Here is an 18,876-nt window from a genome sequence, read left to right as displayed (position 1 = left end):
AATCAAGATAGAGAGTGCTGCCATAACATCTGTATTAATTTGCTAGATCCGCTGAAACAAAGTACCACCACCTGGGTGGTTTTAACAGCAGAAATATATTTTTTCACAGTTCTGAATGCTAAAAGTCCAAGTCAAGGTGTTGGCAAATTGGTTTCTTCCGAGGCCTCTCTCCTTGGCTTGTAGGAGGCTGTTTTGCCCTGGTGTCTTCACATGGTCTTTTTTTCTGTGTGTCTGTGTCCTAATGTCCTCTTTTTATATAGACACCAGTCATAATAGATTAGGGCCCACATGTATGACCTCATTACTAACTTAGTTACCTTTTAAAAATCCTGTTTCCAAATCTAGTCACATTCTGTAGGGGGTTAGGAGTTTGACATATGAATTTTGGGGAGGACACAATCTAACCCTTAACAACCCCCAAAAGATTGTTCATGCTCTTATGTAGCCCATTCCTCCCTTTGCACCCATTCCAAAGCTGCCCCTGATCCGTTTTGCCACTGCATTTTATTTGCATTTTAATAAATAGAATCATGCAATACATTATATCATATATTTGTCTTACTTCACTCATAATTTCAAGAATCCCATGTTGTTGCATTTATAAGTAATATAATGCTGTATATTCCTGAATAGTTTTCCATTAGATGGATATAACATGCTTTCTTTATCCATTCATATTTCGATACATATTTGAATGGTCTCCACTTGGTGGCTATTAGGAATAAAACCATTACCAGCATTAGTATACAGTTCTCTGTGTGAACTTATGTTTCATTTATCTCAGGTAAATATCTAGGAATAGAATGACTGAGTCATGTGTTAGCTATATGTTTAACATTTTTTTTAAATGCCTAATAGGTATCTAAAGTGATTTGCCATTTTACGGTTGCACCAACAGTGTGTGTGTGTTCCAGTTGTTTCGCATCTTGCTGATGTTTGGTACGGGCGTTCTTTTCAATTTTATCCTTTTAGATAAAGTCATTTGTAACATTGGCTTTTGCAGCATCTGCATAAAATCTGTGAGAAAAAGGATAATTCTCTCTTTTTTATAACTATATTCTGACGTTTTAAGAGCTGTTAATAAATATTTGTTGAGTGGATTATTTTGATTCAAAGGATCTTTTTCATCATGATTATCCCTGCTCTCTGTTTAATGGCTGCAGCACTGGGCCTCTGCTATGATCACAGCACAGTGCTTAGCCTTATGAGGGGAGCTCTGAACTGGGTTGAGGAAGATGCAGAGCAATGCCTATTATATGACTGTTGAAAGGAGTTATAAGCAGCATATTCTGGAAAGTGACGTGATCACTGGGGAATGGCTGGATAACAGGGAGATTGAGGAAAAGGAAGAAATGAAAACTCACTGAGCTCAGGTCCCTTGGAATGGGCCTCTTGTTGCTCATCTATCTACTAAATTAAAAATACCCCTACTCAGGGAGCCCTGTTTTAACAAAGTAAGAAATACTACTTGTGACCGATGCCATTTTCCAGTAAGTGAACAAGTGCCAGGCCTGGGAAGAAGTGTTACAATGGTGGTGCCAGTTCATATGAATTCCCATATGCAATGGAATTCTATTCAGTTTTATTACTTTTATTATTTGGTTAAGTTTGAGATCATGAAGAAATGAGGATCACTTCACAGATGAGGATCCCTAAGTTTAAAAAAGGACGTGAAACTTGCTCAAGAGCAGACAGACAGTAAGTGGAGGATCCGGGAGTCAGCTGGCCTGCGCTCCATGCAGCTCCTTCTCCGGGCACTTACCACAGACAGAGAAGAGGGGGCAGGAAGGAAGGACGGCAGCACTGGGTCCAGCTGTTTTAAAGACATATGAATTTTGGGGAGGACACAATCTAACCCTTATAGCTTTATATCACAAGAATCACTTGCAAAATTATTTCAGTCCCTTAAGTTTGATTATATGGATTAAATGTTTGTAGAATCATTCAAGGGGGTATGTTAAATGCAACACACTTGAAGATTACTTGAGATAATCAGTAAAAAGGTCATTTAAGTACTATTAAAAGAACCTTTTCAAAAACTGTCAGTGCCATGATTTTTAGTAATATTTTGGAAAACGGGATCTGAAAAAATAAATTTCAAGAAGCAATGTATATGCTTACCTATGAAGAGCAGATTATAAAATTTAATTAGATAATTCAGAGGAAAAGAAACTTCTTTTGCTTTCATTATCTGGATATGGTCAGGGTAATATTTGAATAAGAATTAGCCAGTTGAGTACCTCAATTTTCTGCTTGATTGGACACGATGAGACGTAGTCAAAATCACTTGTGGACTAGTTCTTAAGTTTTCAATAGTATGTTTTAGGGCTCATATTTTGTAGCTTTAATCATGATTTTTCATGCCCCTGAGTCATTTTTTCTGAACTTCTAATTTACACGCATTGTATAGATGCTTTTAAATAATATTCGGCCCCATACTTTTCTGTTGATGGTACTATCCCTCCGGCCTGATCCCCACATGTCACCTCTAGTGATTTCTGCTCCCCCTCCACCTCCCATCCCCCCAACTTGGGCACGCAAATCACTGCCTCTTAACAACATCTTCTCAGGCCTTTCAGGTCAGCAGCTCTATGGTTTTAAATTAAGTAATTTCTCACTGGAGACCCGAGATGCAGCAACTCTTGCCAACTAGTCAGATTGTGTAGTGGTCAACATGCTGCCACATTGTATTTTTTTTTTAAATACTTCTCGGTATGAACTTGAGCCATTTAATTTACAAACGATAAAAGGTTGGCAAAAGTTTTCCATAAAGAGCTGAACAGTAAATATTTTAGGCTTTGCAAGCCACGTCCTCTGTGTCCCAACTCAGTTTTGCCCACGCAGTGCAGAAGCAAGAACCATGTATAAAGGACAACCAGGGGCACAACCAGGGCCGCATCCCACCACGTGCTGTTTGTGGGCGTGGGAATCTGAATATCATTCAGTCTTCATGTGCCATGAAATACTCTTCTTTATTTTTTATGTCTTTCAATGATTTAAAAATTTTAAACCATACTTGGGCCCATGGGCTGTACAGAAACAAGCCCCAGGCTGGATCTGGCCAGCAGGCTATAGCGTTTGCTTACTCCTGCTATAGATGCTCAAAGAATTTATGCATTTTCTTGCTTGTAAGTTATACTGTATAAAAGAAGGAGAAAGGTTTCTAAAAGGCAGCCCAAGGATTCTTTATTGAGACATGTATTTCACACTGTTTTACCTGACATTTTTTTTGGACATCTTTCTCAGATTTGAGAGATGAAATACATTTGGTGGGGGGGGTGGGGGAATTCTTTTCTTGAAACGTTCTAATCCATACTCTCTTCTGCTACAATGTGATTTGCAATCCTTTTTAAGCTTGTAGTGTGGAGCCCTTTCTTATTCCTATGTAAAGACTACTAATTACAAATACTTATATCATACGGCAATTAAAACACAGTATGCAATGATTAACCAGTTAACATTTTATATTTTCCAAAACAAGAAAGGAGGAAAGCTAAATCTGCTTTGTAATAACATAAATCCACTGAGACATTTGTTTCTCTTTTCAGGATAGTTATAGCAAAAGCATTCAATACTAATAGTATGCGTAAGGCAGATAAACTAATATATATTTCATTATGTTGAATTCCCATAGGCAATGGAATTCTATTCAGTTTTATTACTTTTATTATTTGGTTACAGTTTGAGTTCACGAAGAAAATTATGAATGAGTTTTCTGTAATTTGCTTGTACAGAATAAGGATTTGTCAGACAAAGTAGTACCTCATGTGACAGTTACAGGAACTGTTACATACATGTTGCTTTTCGAACTCTGAAAAATTAAGGCATAAAAAATAAGTATCTGTGATGTGCACAGAAAGCTTCATTTCATCCTAGACTTTGAGGAGAACTCTTACTCTGCGCAGTGGGATGCCAACGGGACCTCTTCCTGCCCTTAAATCAGCGCCCCTCCCCCAGGCCGTGCTGATGTTGGCTTTCGGTCTCACTGCCACCCCAAGTGCTTCCTGAACGGGCATCAGAAGAAACTGCTCCATGCTAACAGAGCAAGAAAACAACGCCTCCCTGTCCGGTCAATGGTCATCCACAGTAAATCGGGTTTCTTATAAACCCAGCGACTTTGCAGAGCCTCAGGGTGCTGCAGCTCCCGTCAGCCTCCACCAGTCGGTGGGAGCCAGTGCTGGCCTCCGTCGTCCCACCAGGGACCACTGGTCCCCTGAGGACAGGCGGCCACTGTCCCGGATGGCAGGGGCATGAGCAGCCACCCTTGGTAGAAGCCAGCAGTAATTCTGCAGAGTTAAAAGAGGGAGTCACAAGACCCTCACAATCATTTCATTTTACCCTGACTCGCTTCAAAATGCTTGGACAAATTTACAGGGATACTTTGAGACTAAAAACAAGAATAATCAAATGGGTGAGGAAAGAAGTCAAGGGAAAATAATACAAAGGCAAGGGTAACATTAGTAAACCTTATATTTATTACATGGTATGTGTGATGTTACCAGAGCTGTGCACAAATCTGACTTGGAGGTTTTCCTAGTTGTCTAAAAATGAGCGAAACTTGGTTCGTAGTGTCTGTGGAGCAAAACAAACCACTACCTACAGAGAAACAGATTTTTAAAATAAATACGCCAAGTTCCAAGATGCACCCGTTTCCTCATCGGGGGCTGAAGTATGATGTGGGAGACAGCCTTCCAGCCACACCTGCACACTGAATGTCTCCCCTAGGTTAGAAAAGCAGGGCCAATATATGTGATTGAGGTTCTAGGCATCATTTCTTCTATTTCTATATGTTTGTCATTTTAATAAATAAATATATGCACATCTTTAAACATCACATCCACAGATGGCCTTCTTAAAAAAAAAACAGCAGCTTGTAGGGTAAGGGTTTTAATCCCCCTCTTCTCTCCAGCTCCTTCCAATTCTTAACATTTGCATCTCCACTTTTATACTGTCTGAACTGCATAACACATATAACCGTAATTTAAGTCCTCTGTCTATTTTCAAAAGTACAAGCTTGAAAATCAAGTGAGTGTTTATATCAGTATGTCCACAGTGGATTATAAATGTATGCACTACACTTAGATGTGCAAAGAAAATGCAATTTCGTATTCCCAATAACTGATGTGATATGATCTTCATCCCCAGCACTGGCCCTTCCGTGTAGCTGGGAGAACATGCCCTTGATGATGAATCAATGTCATTGTGTCATGGGTCCCCAAGACTGCTTCACATGTCCAGGTTCAGTGATTCACCCGAAGGCGGACTCAGTGTAGGATCATACGCCTCTGTCAGGTTTACCACACACCAGAAAGATGCAAAGCAGCAGAGGGAAAAGGAATGTGAAATGAAGTCCAGAGGAAACAGCAAATTTCCAAGTGTCCTCTCCAGCAGAGCCACGCTTGCTCCTGCAGCAAAGAGCTGGGGCTGCACTCGTGAAGTGCCACCCTGGTGGACCTCATTGGTGACTCCGTGCCCTGGGTTTCTGCTGGGGGCTGGTCTGGTGCACCCCACCCTTGGCATACCACAATCCCAGAGTTGCATGGGTACCAAGGGATTCGGCACCAACCATTGTCCACACAGCCTTTTTGGATGCTGCAAACCCTCTGTATCAGTAAGGGAATGGGGGACACTCCAAAGTCCCAATTCCCAGGTGCCAGCCCAGGGCCAACCTGGGAAGCAGCCTCCCTAAGGAGACAGTGATCTCGGCTGTTGACTCTTTTCTGCATGGTCTCTTACATCCTTCTAGGTGAAGCCGTGGTGTTTGGTTTAATGATCTATGAATTCAAAATTTAGCTCCTTTGGGGGAGTGGTATAAATAGCCTCTGTAAAAGTTTAGCTAAGCCTCTTTACAGCGGATGCTCAATTGCCCAGATTTCCTCTGCTTCCCCATTTTTCTCTGAAGTTGTGTATGTGCGTGTGTATGTGTGTGATGTGGGTGTGAGTGTGGTACCTACATGAGTGTTGTGGTGTGGGGTGTGTGGGGTGGTGTGATGTGTGTGTGTGTGTGTGTATGTGTGTGTGTGTGAAGGGTGGAGAGGCCTGATGGAGACCCAGGAGTGACTGGGATCCTTGATGCCTCCCACATATTCACTAGTTTCCTCAGCCTGGTGGCCAGGCGGACCTTGAGGGGGTGGCCTGGTGCTGACTGGTGCTGACTGTTTCGCTGCTCACTTAAACCTCTGGCCCCACCCCAATGCCTTTGGAAGTAAATCGCCAGGGCCACCAGCCCTTGGCTCCAGCCTTCCTGGCTGGCTGGACGCGGGCCCTCCGACACATCTGCTGGAGCTCTGTCATCCCGCAGCCTGCACTGCCCCCTCTCCTCCCCCGCCCAGCGCAGCCACGGAGATGCCCCAGCTCCACGGGACTCCCTCCCAGTCATGCCTCATGGGGGAGGCCAAAGCTGGGCCACCCTGCTTTCCCTCAGGCCCTCTGACATTCTCCTGGGCTCTGAGGCCTCCCAGGCCTGCCCCTGTCCTACCTTATCATCATCCTTCTTAAGGTTAAGTTAGTTAAGGTTAAAAGTTAGTTGAGTTAGAGAATTTTAGGTTGAAAAGCTTTCCCTCCAATCTTTACAAAATGCTATTTTGGTTTTGGTTTCTAAGTAAGGGATCTGACCATTCTCTCTAGATGGTTTTAGGATCTTCTCTTGATGAATTTTCACTTCCTTCCTGTTTGCTGCTCCAGGTCCCACTTTGCCATCTGTCTTTTCTTGAGCCCTCAGACTCCTGGTGGTCCTGCAGGGCAGAGGCCCCACCTCTGCTGCAGCCTATTGCAGGTTTCCAGAAGAGTAGGGAAATCCCTTCTCAGCCAGCACTCCATCTTCTGTCCTCCTTGGGATAGTGGTTTGCAGGGTCCTGGTTTTAACATGTGATGCTCATGGTGTCTCAGGACCAAAGAGATGGGTGTACCTGTCAGCCTGCCACCTGGGACAGGTGGGCTCTGCCAGGTGTGCCTCTACAAGTCCCATCCCTGCCTGCAGAGGGTCCTTTTGGGTGTATTTGCATGTGTCTTTGAGTGTGTTTCCATTTAAAAGTTGTCAGCTTCAATTGCAGAGAACTTAAGAAAAATATTTATTTAAGTTTTCTAACAATTAAATGTGACTAGTGGGGAGACTAGTAGAGGTAAATGTGCTATAGGTAGAACAATACAACAAATGCCATCTTGGTCTAGTTATGAAAATAGCTTTGATTTACCAGATTCCCCAAAAGGGTCTTAAGGTCCCCCCAGGGTCTATGGATCACACTTTGAAAATCATTAGACTATGCATTACTTTCATTATCATTTTATAATATGAATCAATTTTAGAAAATGTGTCAGGAAGTACTTTTGTATTACAGTTTGTGTACCAAGCATATGTTGTATTTTTCTTAAAGGGTCCTTCTTGCTGGGAAGATGTCTTAACCCCAAACCGGATGAGCGGTGAATGCCAATCCCCAAACTGCCCCGGGACGAGAGCAGTAAGTACCTGGTCACACCCGTTCTCTCCATCAGGGCATTTGCAGCAAGTCCTAAAAAATTAGAATAGAGACAAAGATACTGACTTTTCTTCCATCTGGTAATATTCATCAAAGATCTTAAAATATTCAAAAGTGTTTATAATATTCACCAAAAATGCTACCTGTTCCACTGCCTCCCAGTGTCACTTGCTTAGGGACTTAGCCACTTTGAATGACTCTGTCAAAGTATGCAAATTTAAACTACTACATTCGTGGAATACAAAGAAGAACCAGTTCAGAGCGGGGCAAAAGAAAATAACAAAGCTGTAATGTTAATCTTTTTCCCAATACTGTGCTATTTTATATTTATATTCCACATCCTTCAAACTTGCTTTGTGGCTTTATCTCTTCATGCCCTTTTTCTGGCACAGTGGACTGTTCAGAGGCCTGGAATGGATGCCTAGCTCTACAGCTGTGCCACCTTCCTCTGTTCTGTGCGATGCCTTTTCTCTTTGCAAACATGTCATACGTTTCAGACAGAGCATTGAAAGTACTGAAGCTCTTAAAATAATTTGTCTATTATGGTTCTGTTTGTAATTTGTATATTGTTGCACATTTTACCTCAGAAAATCCCTGGGTTCCTCATAATTGGGCTGTAGATATATTTCCTGTGCTGTGAACACTGGTACGATGCCCACACATGTGTCCACGTTAGTCCACAAACTGTCACAGCGGCTGGCAGTTCCTATCTCCCCTAAGGAACCAGGTCTGTCGGGAGCAGCAGGAGCAGTGTCTGCGCGCGGACCGTTGGATGGGCTTCTCTCTCCGGTCTGGTGGGGTGGCTGCAGGGTGTGGAGGGAGCCGGGAGCGGCAGTGACAGTTATTCCCCGTGAGACTGGGGCCAGACACCATGAACAGCTGTTTATTAATGCAAATCCTGAAGAAAAATAATGACTTGTATGTCACTCACGGATACTGAGGCCTCTCATGAGTTTGCTACTGGGATAAAATTAAAGGTATATGTATTTTATGGAGCAGGATTCTTAAGTATAATTACACATATATGCATGTGTGCAAATGTAATGTAAATATCATACAGCATATGTAATATGATTATATATGATGATTATATCTGCACCCACCCATACATACACCCTTTGGTGTGTGTAACATTGTGGCTTCCATATCATCTCTATAGTAATGTGAAGTCCTTTGAAAATCTACTTCAGTTGTTGACAGTCTGGTTACCTCTCGTCGACCTTGATATTAATTGGCAGGATTCAGTCACAGCAGAATAGACAATCTAGCATCTTCAAGGTGTTAGCTTCAGAGCAGTCAGAGGGTGAAACTGATTCACTGGGGTTGAAAATCATGCCTTTCCCTTGCTGAATATTCAACTCACCTTAGATACCAATACATAAAATTTAGTAAAGTTAAGTTATATTGCAGCTCTATTTCTGACAGCATGGTGAACTGATACCCTTAAAAACCCTTGCAGTACATATCATATAATTAAATTGCACACATGTGTTATTAGGAGAATGACTGTGCTGACAACATGATAAGGACAAGGTGTATGCTAATAGAATGATGAAGCTAGACTCTGAAGCAAAACTGAGAGCTAACTGCTGGTGGCTAGAGCTTCAGATTAGGCAGAAGTGCCCAAGACTGCAGCTGAGTTAAGCTACAGAAAGCACCTGAAAAATAGGACACCCCAGGGAGACCAGCTGGAGAGGAAGGTGCCAGCTGTCACTGCCTGTCATACTGCAGGTATAGTAGAAAATATTGCTCCTAAAAATTTGTAAGCATAAACCTATGTGCCCCTGAGTTTGGGGCTCAAAATAACTCTTTCTGTGTGGCATAGAAAGCCCTGAATCTAGAATGACATTTAACATGGCCATGAGTTAATAGTGCCCAGAACTCGGCTAAAACTAACCCAATTCTTTCCAAGAGGCCAGTGCTATCAAATAAGTCCCCAAATCATCCCCTCAGGTCATACTACACAATCAGGAAAATCGCAAGTAGAAACAAGCCATTGTGAATGAGAGTGAGTAGAATTCGAATCTGCAGAGAATACAGAAATTGAAATTATCGGGGACAGGACATCAATGTGCTTAACGTGTTTAATAAATGGAAGTGCATATAACAAATGATTAAAAAACAAAAGACTACCAGAAATATCCAATCATATTAAAAGATAGACACACACAAATATGAGAAGTTCCAGAATTAAAAATTGTAATAGACACAAAATTTACCAAATGGGCTAAACAGAGATAATATAGGTGAATATAAATTGTAACCAAGATCTAACATTTGCCTTATTAAAATTACTCAAAATGCACCAAAAAATATAATAATAGATTTGAAGTATGAAAGAGAAGTTAGAAAACATTGAACATAAAATTAGAAATTTCAAATATTGGTTTCTAGAAGAAAATGATAGAACAGATGAAAGAAAATATTTAAATATGTAACAAAGCAGAACTTCCCACAAATTTTAAGACTCAAGAACCCCAGTGAATTTTAAGGTGTAGCAAATAAAATGAAAAGCGCATCTGAATAGATCACACAGAAACTGCGGAACACAAAAGTCAGAGAGAGGTTCCAAAGCAGCTAGTGTGGAAAGACAATAAATGTTAAGGTAAAGCTATATTTAAGAAAAATCTTTTTTTAAAAAAGGATAAGAACAACAACAAGAAAAGGTATTTTCAGGCAAACAGAAACTCAGGGAATTTACTTCCATCTAAACCTTTCCGATATTTTTAAATTACACATCTCAGAAAGAAAGCAAATGATCCCAGAAGGAAGGCTTAAAATTTGAGAAGGAATTGTTGGGGAAACATAGATAAGGCTAAACCAAATAGCACAATCAATATGGTAATATTTGATTTATGGAAATGTTTATAAAGTTATTGGGCAATACTGTGAGTAAACATGAGGCATAAAATTAAGGCATTCAAAGATATTTGCATTTTTGACCAAAAAGTAGAGATATCTTCTAAAATTAAACTTGCTGTTGGTATGTGAATATTCATAGCAGCTTTGTGTCCAGCCCAAACTGGAAATGACGCACATGTCCCACAGTAGGGGCATGGGGAACAACCGCTGCTGTAGCCATGCAGTGGTTTACTATTCAGGAATAAAAACGCGAAGCAGTGCAGCTCCACGCAACCCCAGGGTGGGTCTGCAAACAAGTTTGCCAGCAGAAGAAGCCAAACCAGTGAAACAAGGGGGAGCTTCATGATTCCAGTTCTGTGAAAGTCTAGAAATGCGAACAATTTGCAGGACAGGACATAGACCAGCATTTGCCTAGAGATGGGGTGGGGGCAGACAGGGTGTGGGATGGGATGAAAAGGGCCCTGGGAGTCTTTGGGGTGAGAAATGGCTCAGTTGGCTTCATGTTCAAATAAAATACAGATGTGCAGTTTATTTGATAGCAATGACACACAGTAAAGTTGTAAAAACAATGATGCCCACATTTTATAAAATTAGGAGATTTCACATAAGTATTCAAATTTCGAGCTCACTCAGAAAGGCCGTACATACACACAGGCAGCTCAGGTTGGCCTGGAAGCTGCTGTTACATCACAGCCATTCTTCCCACCCACACATGCTGTTCAGCTGGCTGCGGGGGTCTCAGTGGACACCCAGCAGATCCCAGGAGACAGCTTCCCTTCCCACTGTGGGAAAATCCAGACTCCCCTGACCCCCTGCTGGCCCTCCCAGGCCACTCCAGGACTGCAGACAACTCCTCCCAACCCAGGATGAGGTCTGGACTCAGAACTGACTCTGAATTCCAGATGGCAAGGTGTGTTCCTTCAGTGTGTCCCAGAAACCCTTAGGGCGGCAGTGCACATGGGCCCACAATAGGAGGAGGCCACCCTGCTACCTGCAGGCACGCACTGCCGGCACTGAGTACTACCCCCTGCAGCTGGCAGCCATCCGTTCCTATTTTCAGTAAACCCCAAAGGTCGACCAAGATGAAACGTGGTTTACAATGAAGCTTTTGTTATCACTCAGTGCAGGGCATGCCTGGGTCCTCAGTCCAGGATAAGATCATTCATGGCCTGGTTGGAGCCATTGCAGCTGCCACATAGACAAAAATGAACACACAGAAAGATCCATGAAGCAAGAGAACCTTGTCCAGAAGCTGCCAGTAGGACTCTGCAGGTCCTCTTGGCCACATTGGGTCAGTTCAGTCCCTAACCCAGTCGTAGGGAAGGGAGACACAGGAGGCCACCTTTGAGGACATGGGGGGGCTGCTGTACATCTCAGCACGGCTGGGATGGAGGGGAGGGGAGGCTTCTACTATAGGCCGCAGGGGTCAAACCGCTCCATCCCAGCAAGGCCAGAAAGTGCATCGTGGCCCCGTAGGTGCGCACCCGGAAGCTCATGGGCTTCCCCACCGCTGAGGGTGTTACTGTACACAGCGGTGAATCATGATGGAAAGCTTTCTTCTGAAGGCTACTCTCCAGGGACTCCTGTCAGGTATGAATGTGTTTCTCCCGAGCAAGGACAGAGACCCTGAGGGAATCCCCACCTCCCTGCAGTCCAAGGCCTTCCTGGGGTGTAAACTCTCAAGTGTGTATCTTTAGCAGAAAGCATCTCACATTGGTGGCACTCATAAATCCCTATCAGTATGTGGCTTTCCTGGTGATGGATGACACAGGAACTGCGAAAGAAGGCTTCCCAGCCGCACCTCGAAGTCCTATCTGCGGCTCGGACTGTGTGAAGGAGGCGGGGGCTTTGGCTGCAACTCTCTCATATTTGCTGCCCTGAAAACACCTTCCTTTGCTTGGAACTTTTGGTGTCAGACAAGGAAGGGATTTTGAATGAAGGCTGCCTTACTGACCACACAGGAAAGACTTTTCTCTGGTGTGCAGTTTCTGAGGACACCTCGCCTCCTGACACATATGGGGTGCTCCTCCTGTGAGTCCCCTAGGGGTAAAAAAGAGCTGCTTCCCCTGGCAGGCCTTTCTGAACACCTTGAATTGGTAGGTTCATGGCTGGGTCTCATGTCCAGCACCCAGGCCCCTCACTGTGCTCTTGTTGCGGGGCCACATTGGCTGAAGGCCTCAAGTCCCAGTGAGAGTGAGAGCGTGCCAAGTTGTTCAGGGCACAACCTGGTAGACCCCCTGGAGGCCTCAGAGGTGATCCCCTCCCCTCCCAGGAGGGGCACACAACCATGCCAAGGGCTGCTGGTCCCGGACCAAGCTCCACTTCTCCCTGGCCGGGCTCCTCATCAGAAGCTGCCCCATGTCACCCACGGGAAGCAGGGCTTGGCCTGGTGATCTGGTCCACCTCTTCACTTTCGACGTTAACCCCTTTAAATTAAAGATGTATTTGAATTGCCTAGGATAACCATCTGGAGCATTAGGGGATTGTAATAAAATACAGATGTCAAATTAGTAAAAACAAAAAGAAAAAGGATAGGACTGAAATAGAGAAAAGTGGGACAACTAAATAGCACACACAAAATGATAGAAATAAAACCAAGTATCACAGTAATGAAATTAAATGTAAATGTACTAACTGAAGTTTAAAAGATAAAGATTCTACGACTGGATTAAGAGAAGAAAATCCAACATTATTGAGGTTACAAAAGATATACCTAAATCATGAGAACAAAAGCTTTGAAAGAATGGAAAATGATATACCAGGCAAATAGTAACTGAAAGACAGCTGCTGAGGCCATTTTAATTGCACATACAATAGATTTTTAGGGGGGAAAAAAGCATTATTAAAAATAGATTTTGATAAAAGGTTTAACAAACTAAGAAGATACAGTATTTAAAAAATATATGACCTTAGTAACATGGACTCAAACTCTATTAAGGCCAGATTGTCAGAATTAACAAACTGTGTTCATAAATCTCCCATCACCAGTAGAAGGTACCAAAACTCTCTGAGGGGGTGGGAGCTCCAGTGGCCCAAACTCAGTGTGGACGCAGCAGAAGCGACCATCCAGTGCACGGGATGGCATCGTGAGCACCACACCCTCCTTTTGTTTAAGCATATATGGAACATTTCAGCAGTTGACCATATGTTAGGCCATTAAAGCAATTGAAACATCACTAACATAACCATAAAAAGATTACTACTTAAAGGGAGTATTTAGGACCATAAATGTGTATTTTATAAAAGAAGAGAGGATAAAATCCTTTCAACATATTGTTTAAAAAATGTAGAAAAAGAAATTGTCATATTCAACTATGTTTTCTTCCATATCTAGCAAATACTAAATACATGTTGGTTAAATAAAGGGACTAAAGGTATGCGCTTTGAGTAACTATGTCAGTGGCTGGCAGAACATTCAATGTGAGAAGCTTAATTCATTCTTTCTTCTTATCTTAAAGCCATTTTTCTGGATTCCATTTTTACAATGCAGCTGACTATAATCCATGACTCCTGTATTTTCTTAAGTATTGTGTACAGTTTCTGTTTCTTAAGGAGGTGAAAAGACAGGCATATTTAAGTAGTTTGTTGTACTTAAATTTGCAGGGTACTTTGAATTTTTGACATTATTTTGTACACTATATATTATATTCTGATGAAAAGTTTAATATCTATCATTTGAATAAAATATCCATATATTTAAAATTCAAAAGAGAAGGGTCTCTTATATATTCCTAATTAATATTTATGAACTTAAAGATAATCTGACTAGATTATTTTAAATAGCAGTAAAACTTCACCTTGGTTTTCAAGAGTACAAATACAAAACTTGACCCTAGAGTACAAAAACTTGACCCTAACTACGCTTTAGACAGAGAAATCTGAACCTAATTCAGTTTTACACTACTCTATTATCTTAGGAAGGAGCATAGCATTAGTTCTGAAAGGCACCCTACCATTTTATAAAAAGAATTCTAGTCAGCTCAAAACATGTACATGCTTGAGATTAAAAGAGAGACAAAAATCAATTCGGATTTTCCCCATTAATGAAATTAATTCAACTTTGGATAGGACATGAGACTCTAAATTTTCTGTGGAAGTCTTCATTTTGTATTTACCTGTGATACCTAAAGCAGTGAAGACACCCGCGTCTGTATGTGCCCTGGGCCATGTGTACTTCTCACTTGCACATGCGCACAGGCTAAGGCAGACCGGAAGTCCTGCGCTCTAGGCATTATTCCCAAGTCCCAATCATACCTTTTAAAAATGGGTATCCCTATTCATTCAAACACTCCCCTGTGAAGACCCTCTGACTTAGAGGGGCTTTTTGTGGTAGTGAAGAGTTTCTTAGTCAATTGTGAGAAGGTTGTGTTCTCCCTCATACCTGACAGTGAGACAGCTGGGTTTAGGATAAGGGGATAGTCCCTTGGATGAAAAAGAAAGACTTCAATCATGTCTTTGTCTTGGTCCTTTCAGACTCCTATAACAAAAATACCATTAATTGGGTGGCTTATGAACAGCCAACCTGTCTTTCTCACAGTTCTGGAAGTTGGAAGTCCAAGATCAAGGGCCCATTTTCTGTGTCATAGATGCCATTACATGGTGGAAGGGAGGAGGGAGATTTCTGGTTCTCTTTAATAAGGTTCCATTCATTAGAGTGCCACCTTCACAACCTACCCACCTTCTAGAGGCCCCACCCCCTGATGCCATCACAGTGGGGATTCGGTTTCACATATGAATTTGCCAAGGCACACATTCAGTCCACAGAAGTCTTCAAAGTAATAAATGACCAAGGTCATTATTTTTCTTAAGGTGTGTTGGTCTTACTATATAACAGCCTATAATACACATTATATTTTGTATTTTGGGGAAGTAACATTTACCTAAAATCCCATGTAAAATAATGTAATATTTCAGTTTTTAGATTATTTGATTTTGATAAGAGTTAAACTCTTTAACATAGTGTTTCTTCTTACCAGAAACAGTTGAGAAAGACCTCTTAAAATAGCTCAAGGATTTATTTTAAATGAAATTAGATACTAAAAACTATACTCTGAACTATAATGAGTAGCATAAAGGTCTCAGGTTACCAGTTATCCCTGAGACAGTCACAAATGGCAGTCCTTATTTACAAGCCGTATAAGTTGCTGTGGACTTCATATGCTTGTGTTGCTGAGCTTCAATGCACAGGGCAGTAACCAGTGTGGGCACAGACATCTGCAAATACCTGTTTAAACAGTCCAGCCCTTCTGGGTCCCAGGGGCCCCATCAGTCCCAGATGACAGCGGGGTGCTTAAATGTGGAAGGTAGAGAGTAAAAATAACAGAAAGAAGAGAGGAAAGGACACACACATTCCCTTCTCATTCCTCCCTGATTTCAGTGCAAAGAGAAATGGTCTCCCTGCCCTGATACTATTCCCTACAGTTGTATTTTCTTAATTCTGAATAAAATCGAGTTGTGAAAGCTTGAAGTCAAACTCAGATTATGACTGAATGGTAACTAAGCTTGACAAATTGTTATTCTTTGTCTGACATGCAATTTGGGTTACAAACTAGAAACTTCTCAGCATTTTTCAAAAATCTCTCAAGTATTCAGACTCAAGCACAACTCATTTCTAAACCAAGTTTTGAGTACTTGTTAACAAAAAGTATCTTTTTTTTAATTGAGTTAAACAATACTATTTTTATTACAGAATCAGTGAAAATTTTGCAAATTTAAACAAAAATTTTAAGATTTTGTTTATATGTAAAAATCAATTAGTCTACTATGAGAAGAAAAAGTCCACTCTTAAGAGCACCAAAGAAATTGAGGTCATTTTTAAGAAGCTATGACTAATGGGAGACCCTGAAACCTAGACTAATTCCATTGAACTCTTTTTCTTTGATATAGCCCCTTTCTTACCTGGGCTCTTTGACAACTTAGTGGAGAATTAAATCAATAGTCTTCTACATGGAATTTTTAAAGACCTTGTACACTGTTCCATGAAAAAATTATTTTTTCAAGAAAAGGAAAGCGGGCACCAGAAATCAGTATATGTGTAGCAGAATACCTACAGCCATGAGCTATCTAGTATCTATACCACAGTCCCACAGACATGACCTTGGTTTAGCTCAGGATGCCATTTTTCAATCACATGCAGTTTCCATAATATTTAAATAGTTCTTGCCTCCTCAATTCCAGGAAATTCCTATTCTGTGTGAATTGTGAATTTTTTCATTTGATAATCTATGATTCTCTGTGCTGTAATTTATCTTATTTTGTGCATAATAAAAGACAAATTTGCATATTACTACAGTGCTCCTTAGATTTGAACAATTTTAAACTTGCCTATTACTTCCAAAGCCATCAAATATTGCTTCTTAATTTGTTCACCTTTCTGTAGAACAATTCCAAAGCCAGATTTGTCAGGGAGAGGCTATACTGAACGTCGTGTTTCGGCTTTAGACAAGGGCCCCAGACAACGAAGAAACAACAAAGGAGTTTATCACAATTAATCAGGAAAAGGTAGACCTTCTAGACCACTAGGCTGGGGAGAAGTATATCAATTTATTAGGAAAGGGAGTAGCAGATGTTAGAAGATGATTTCAAATAGATTGCTAAATGAAATTCTGAGAACGGGAGCAAGGAAAAGTTAAATACCACTGTAAACATCATCGAATGTTTCAATTGGGATGGTAGATTAAACCTAAATGGAAATAGCAGGGATTAGGGCTGGAGGGCACTCTCATAGCCTCTGTGCAGATACGGGGAAGCTAACGGAGTGAGAACAGAAGGAAGATGTGCAAGTAATGGGGCAGGAGAGCGAGGTGTGTCTCCTCGCCGGGAAACAGCCCTCCCGCCCTGCAGGCAGCCTTGGCGGAGGTCATAGGGAAACCGTCATCTCTCTCAGGCCACACTAGCGCTCAGAACGTTACCAAGGGCCAGGATAAAGTTTGGTTTTTAAGATGTATGCTGCAAAAATACTTAAAGCCAATTTACTAAACTTGAGATTGAGAATGGAAAATACAAACCTATGGAGTATAAAATCAAAACTGAGAAGAATTCCATTCGCTATTGACCCACATATGGTGAGGCATTTACTTCCACTAATGTTTCTTGGAAAACGGAGTTTGGGATCTCCAGATCTGAGTTTCCTGAAGTAGGTGATTATTATTCCCCTTAAGACTCAGAGTTCTGGAAAATAAACTCAGTGCTAATCATCATACATGAGTGTTTTTGTGAGATGAAGAGAAAACTGTTATGTTTAGACATCAGAAAGCAAAATACAGTTTTAAAAATGTGTGTCTTTCCGTTGAAAGAGATACACTTATTTCCACAGTAGGTATGTATTTGTTGTGTTAGTCACTGTGCACAAAATAAAGACTGACCTCCTAGAGCTGGGAGTCTAGCTTGGGGAAGTAAGACTCTGCAGGACTGACTGCAGCTTGGATTCAGCAGAGGAAGTAAAACGTTACTGAGCATGTCTTCAAGGGCAGACAAGGGATAGAAAATGAGTATTCCATTAGCTGCTCTCATGGTTTGGGACGAATTTCAGGGTGAGGGCAGACTTCTGGGCAAATGATGATTTTTACTGTGAACTAAATGTTGACAAAGCTGGTTCTGAAGGGCTTAAAAGGACTTTGTGTGTAAGGCAGAAGAAATGGGACCCAGCAGTATATCACGAGGGCCGTAAGGTTAGCCTAAAAATGTATATGAAAGTTCAGGGAACAACAGAGGGGACCAAAGAGGGCTTAGTGGAGGGCTGGGCCTTCCTTCGTGAATGTAGGGTGGTGCCATTAACACAGGGGTAATGTTGGCAGGGTTGGGAGTGTCTTGTGAGTAGAGGAGATAATGAATAAAGGAACAGAAAATGTAAGGCCATTCATTCCATGATTGTTGTGAACTGTCTGCTCCCTGCCAGGCAATGTGCTTGGCTGTCCTGTGTGTGCAAAACCAACATCCTCTTCTTCTCCCAGCCCGGAGGGCCTCTGGCTTGTCAGGAGGGCAGATGAAAAACAAAATCCCAGGATGTTCCCAGGACACGGACCATGTCCCTGCCTGGAATTGGGCTGGGGCCGGAAGCCTGAGCTAAGAGCCTCAGGGTGAGCCCAGGTTAACTGGTGGGCAGTGGAGGATAAGGTGCCATGGGAAGGGCCCACTTGAGAGGAACCTGTGGCGGGAGGAGCCCCCCAGGAAAGCACGGGGAGTTAGTGGTGCCTGAGAGACAAGAGGCCGTGCCTTGGTTCCTTTTTTTATGTTTGTTCTTGCTTTGTTTGCGGGTTGTTATGCACAGGATTCTGAAGAGTAGTACAAATAATCTCACCACGTTGAAGTTTAGGTATTTTGAGAGCTGAGATAACAGTCGATCTGTATGGCATGAGGCACAGGATAAGGAACAAAGAAAGAAAAAGAAAATCTTGAAGGGAACACAGTCAAATAATTATTTTTAAACAATTTTCTTACCATCCTTGAATCCCTGGCAGTGTGTGGATAAAAGTAAACGAGAACCGGCATTTTCCTTCCTTAAAACTTGAAGCACAGTATATGAATGATTTTAGTTTAG

The 18,876-nt window shown here is 41.8% G+C and overlaps 1 protein-coding gene across 5 annotated transcripts in view; it reads left to right on the top strand.

Moving 5' to 3' along the window:
- Positions 1 to 18,876, top strand: part of PRKN (parkin RBR E3 ubiquitin protein ligase) — a 1,215,897-nt gene that overhangs the window by 608,241 nt on the left and 588,780 nt on the right. For all 5 annotated transcript variants that reach the window (XM_073219865.1, XM_073219867.1, XM_073219864.1 and 2 more), the window contains exon 5: positions 7,374 to 7,457. In XM_073219865.1, coding sequence (XP_073075966.1) covers positions 7,374 to 7,457 — 84 coding nt within the window. The remainder of the gene's footprint in view (positions 1 to 7,373; positions 7,458 to 18,876) is intronic.

Source organism: Manis javanica, chromosome 13 (genome assembly GCF_040802235.1).
Source record: "Manis javanica isolate MJ-LG chromosome 13, MJ_LKY, whole genome shotgun sequence".
NCBI lineage: Eukaryota > Metazoa > Chordata > Mammalia > Pholidota > Manidae > Manis > Manis javanica.
This window is presented reverse-complemented; position numbering and strand designations above follow the sequence as displayed.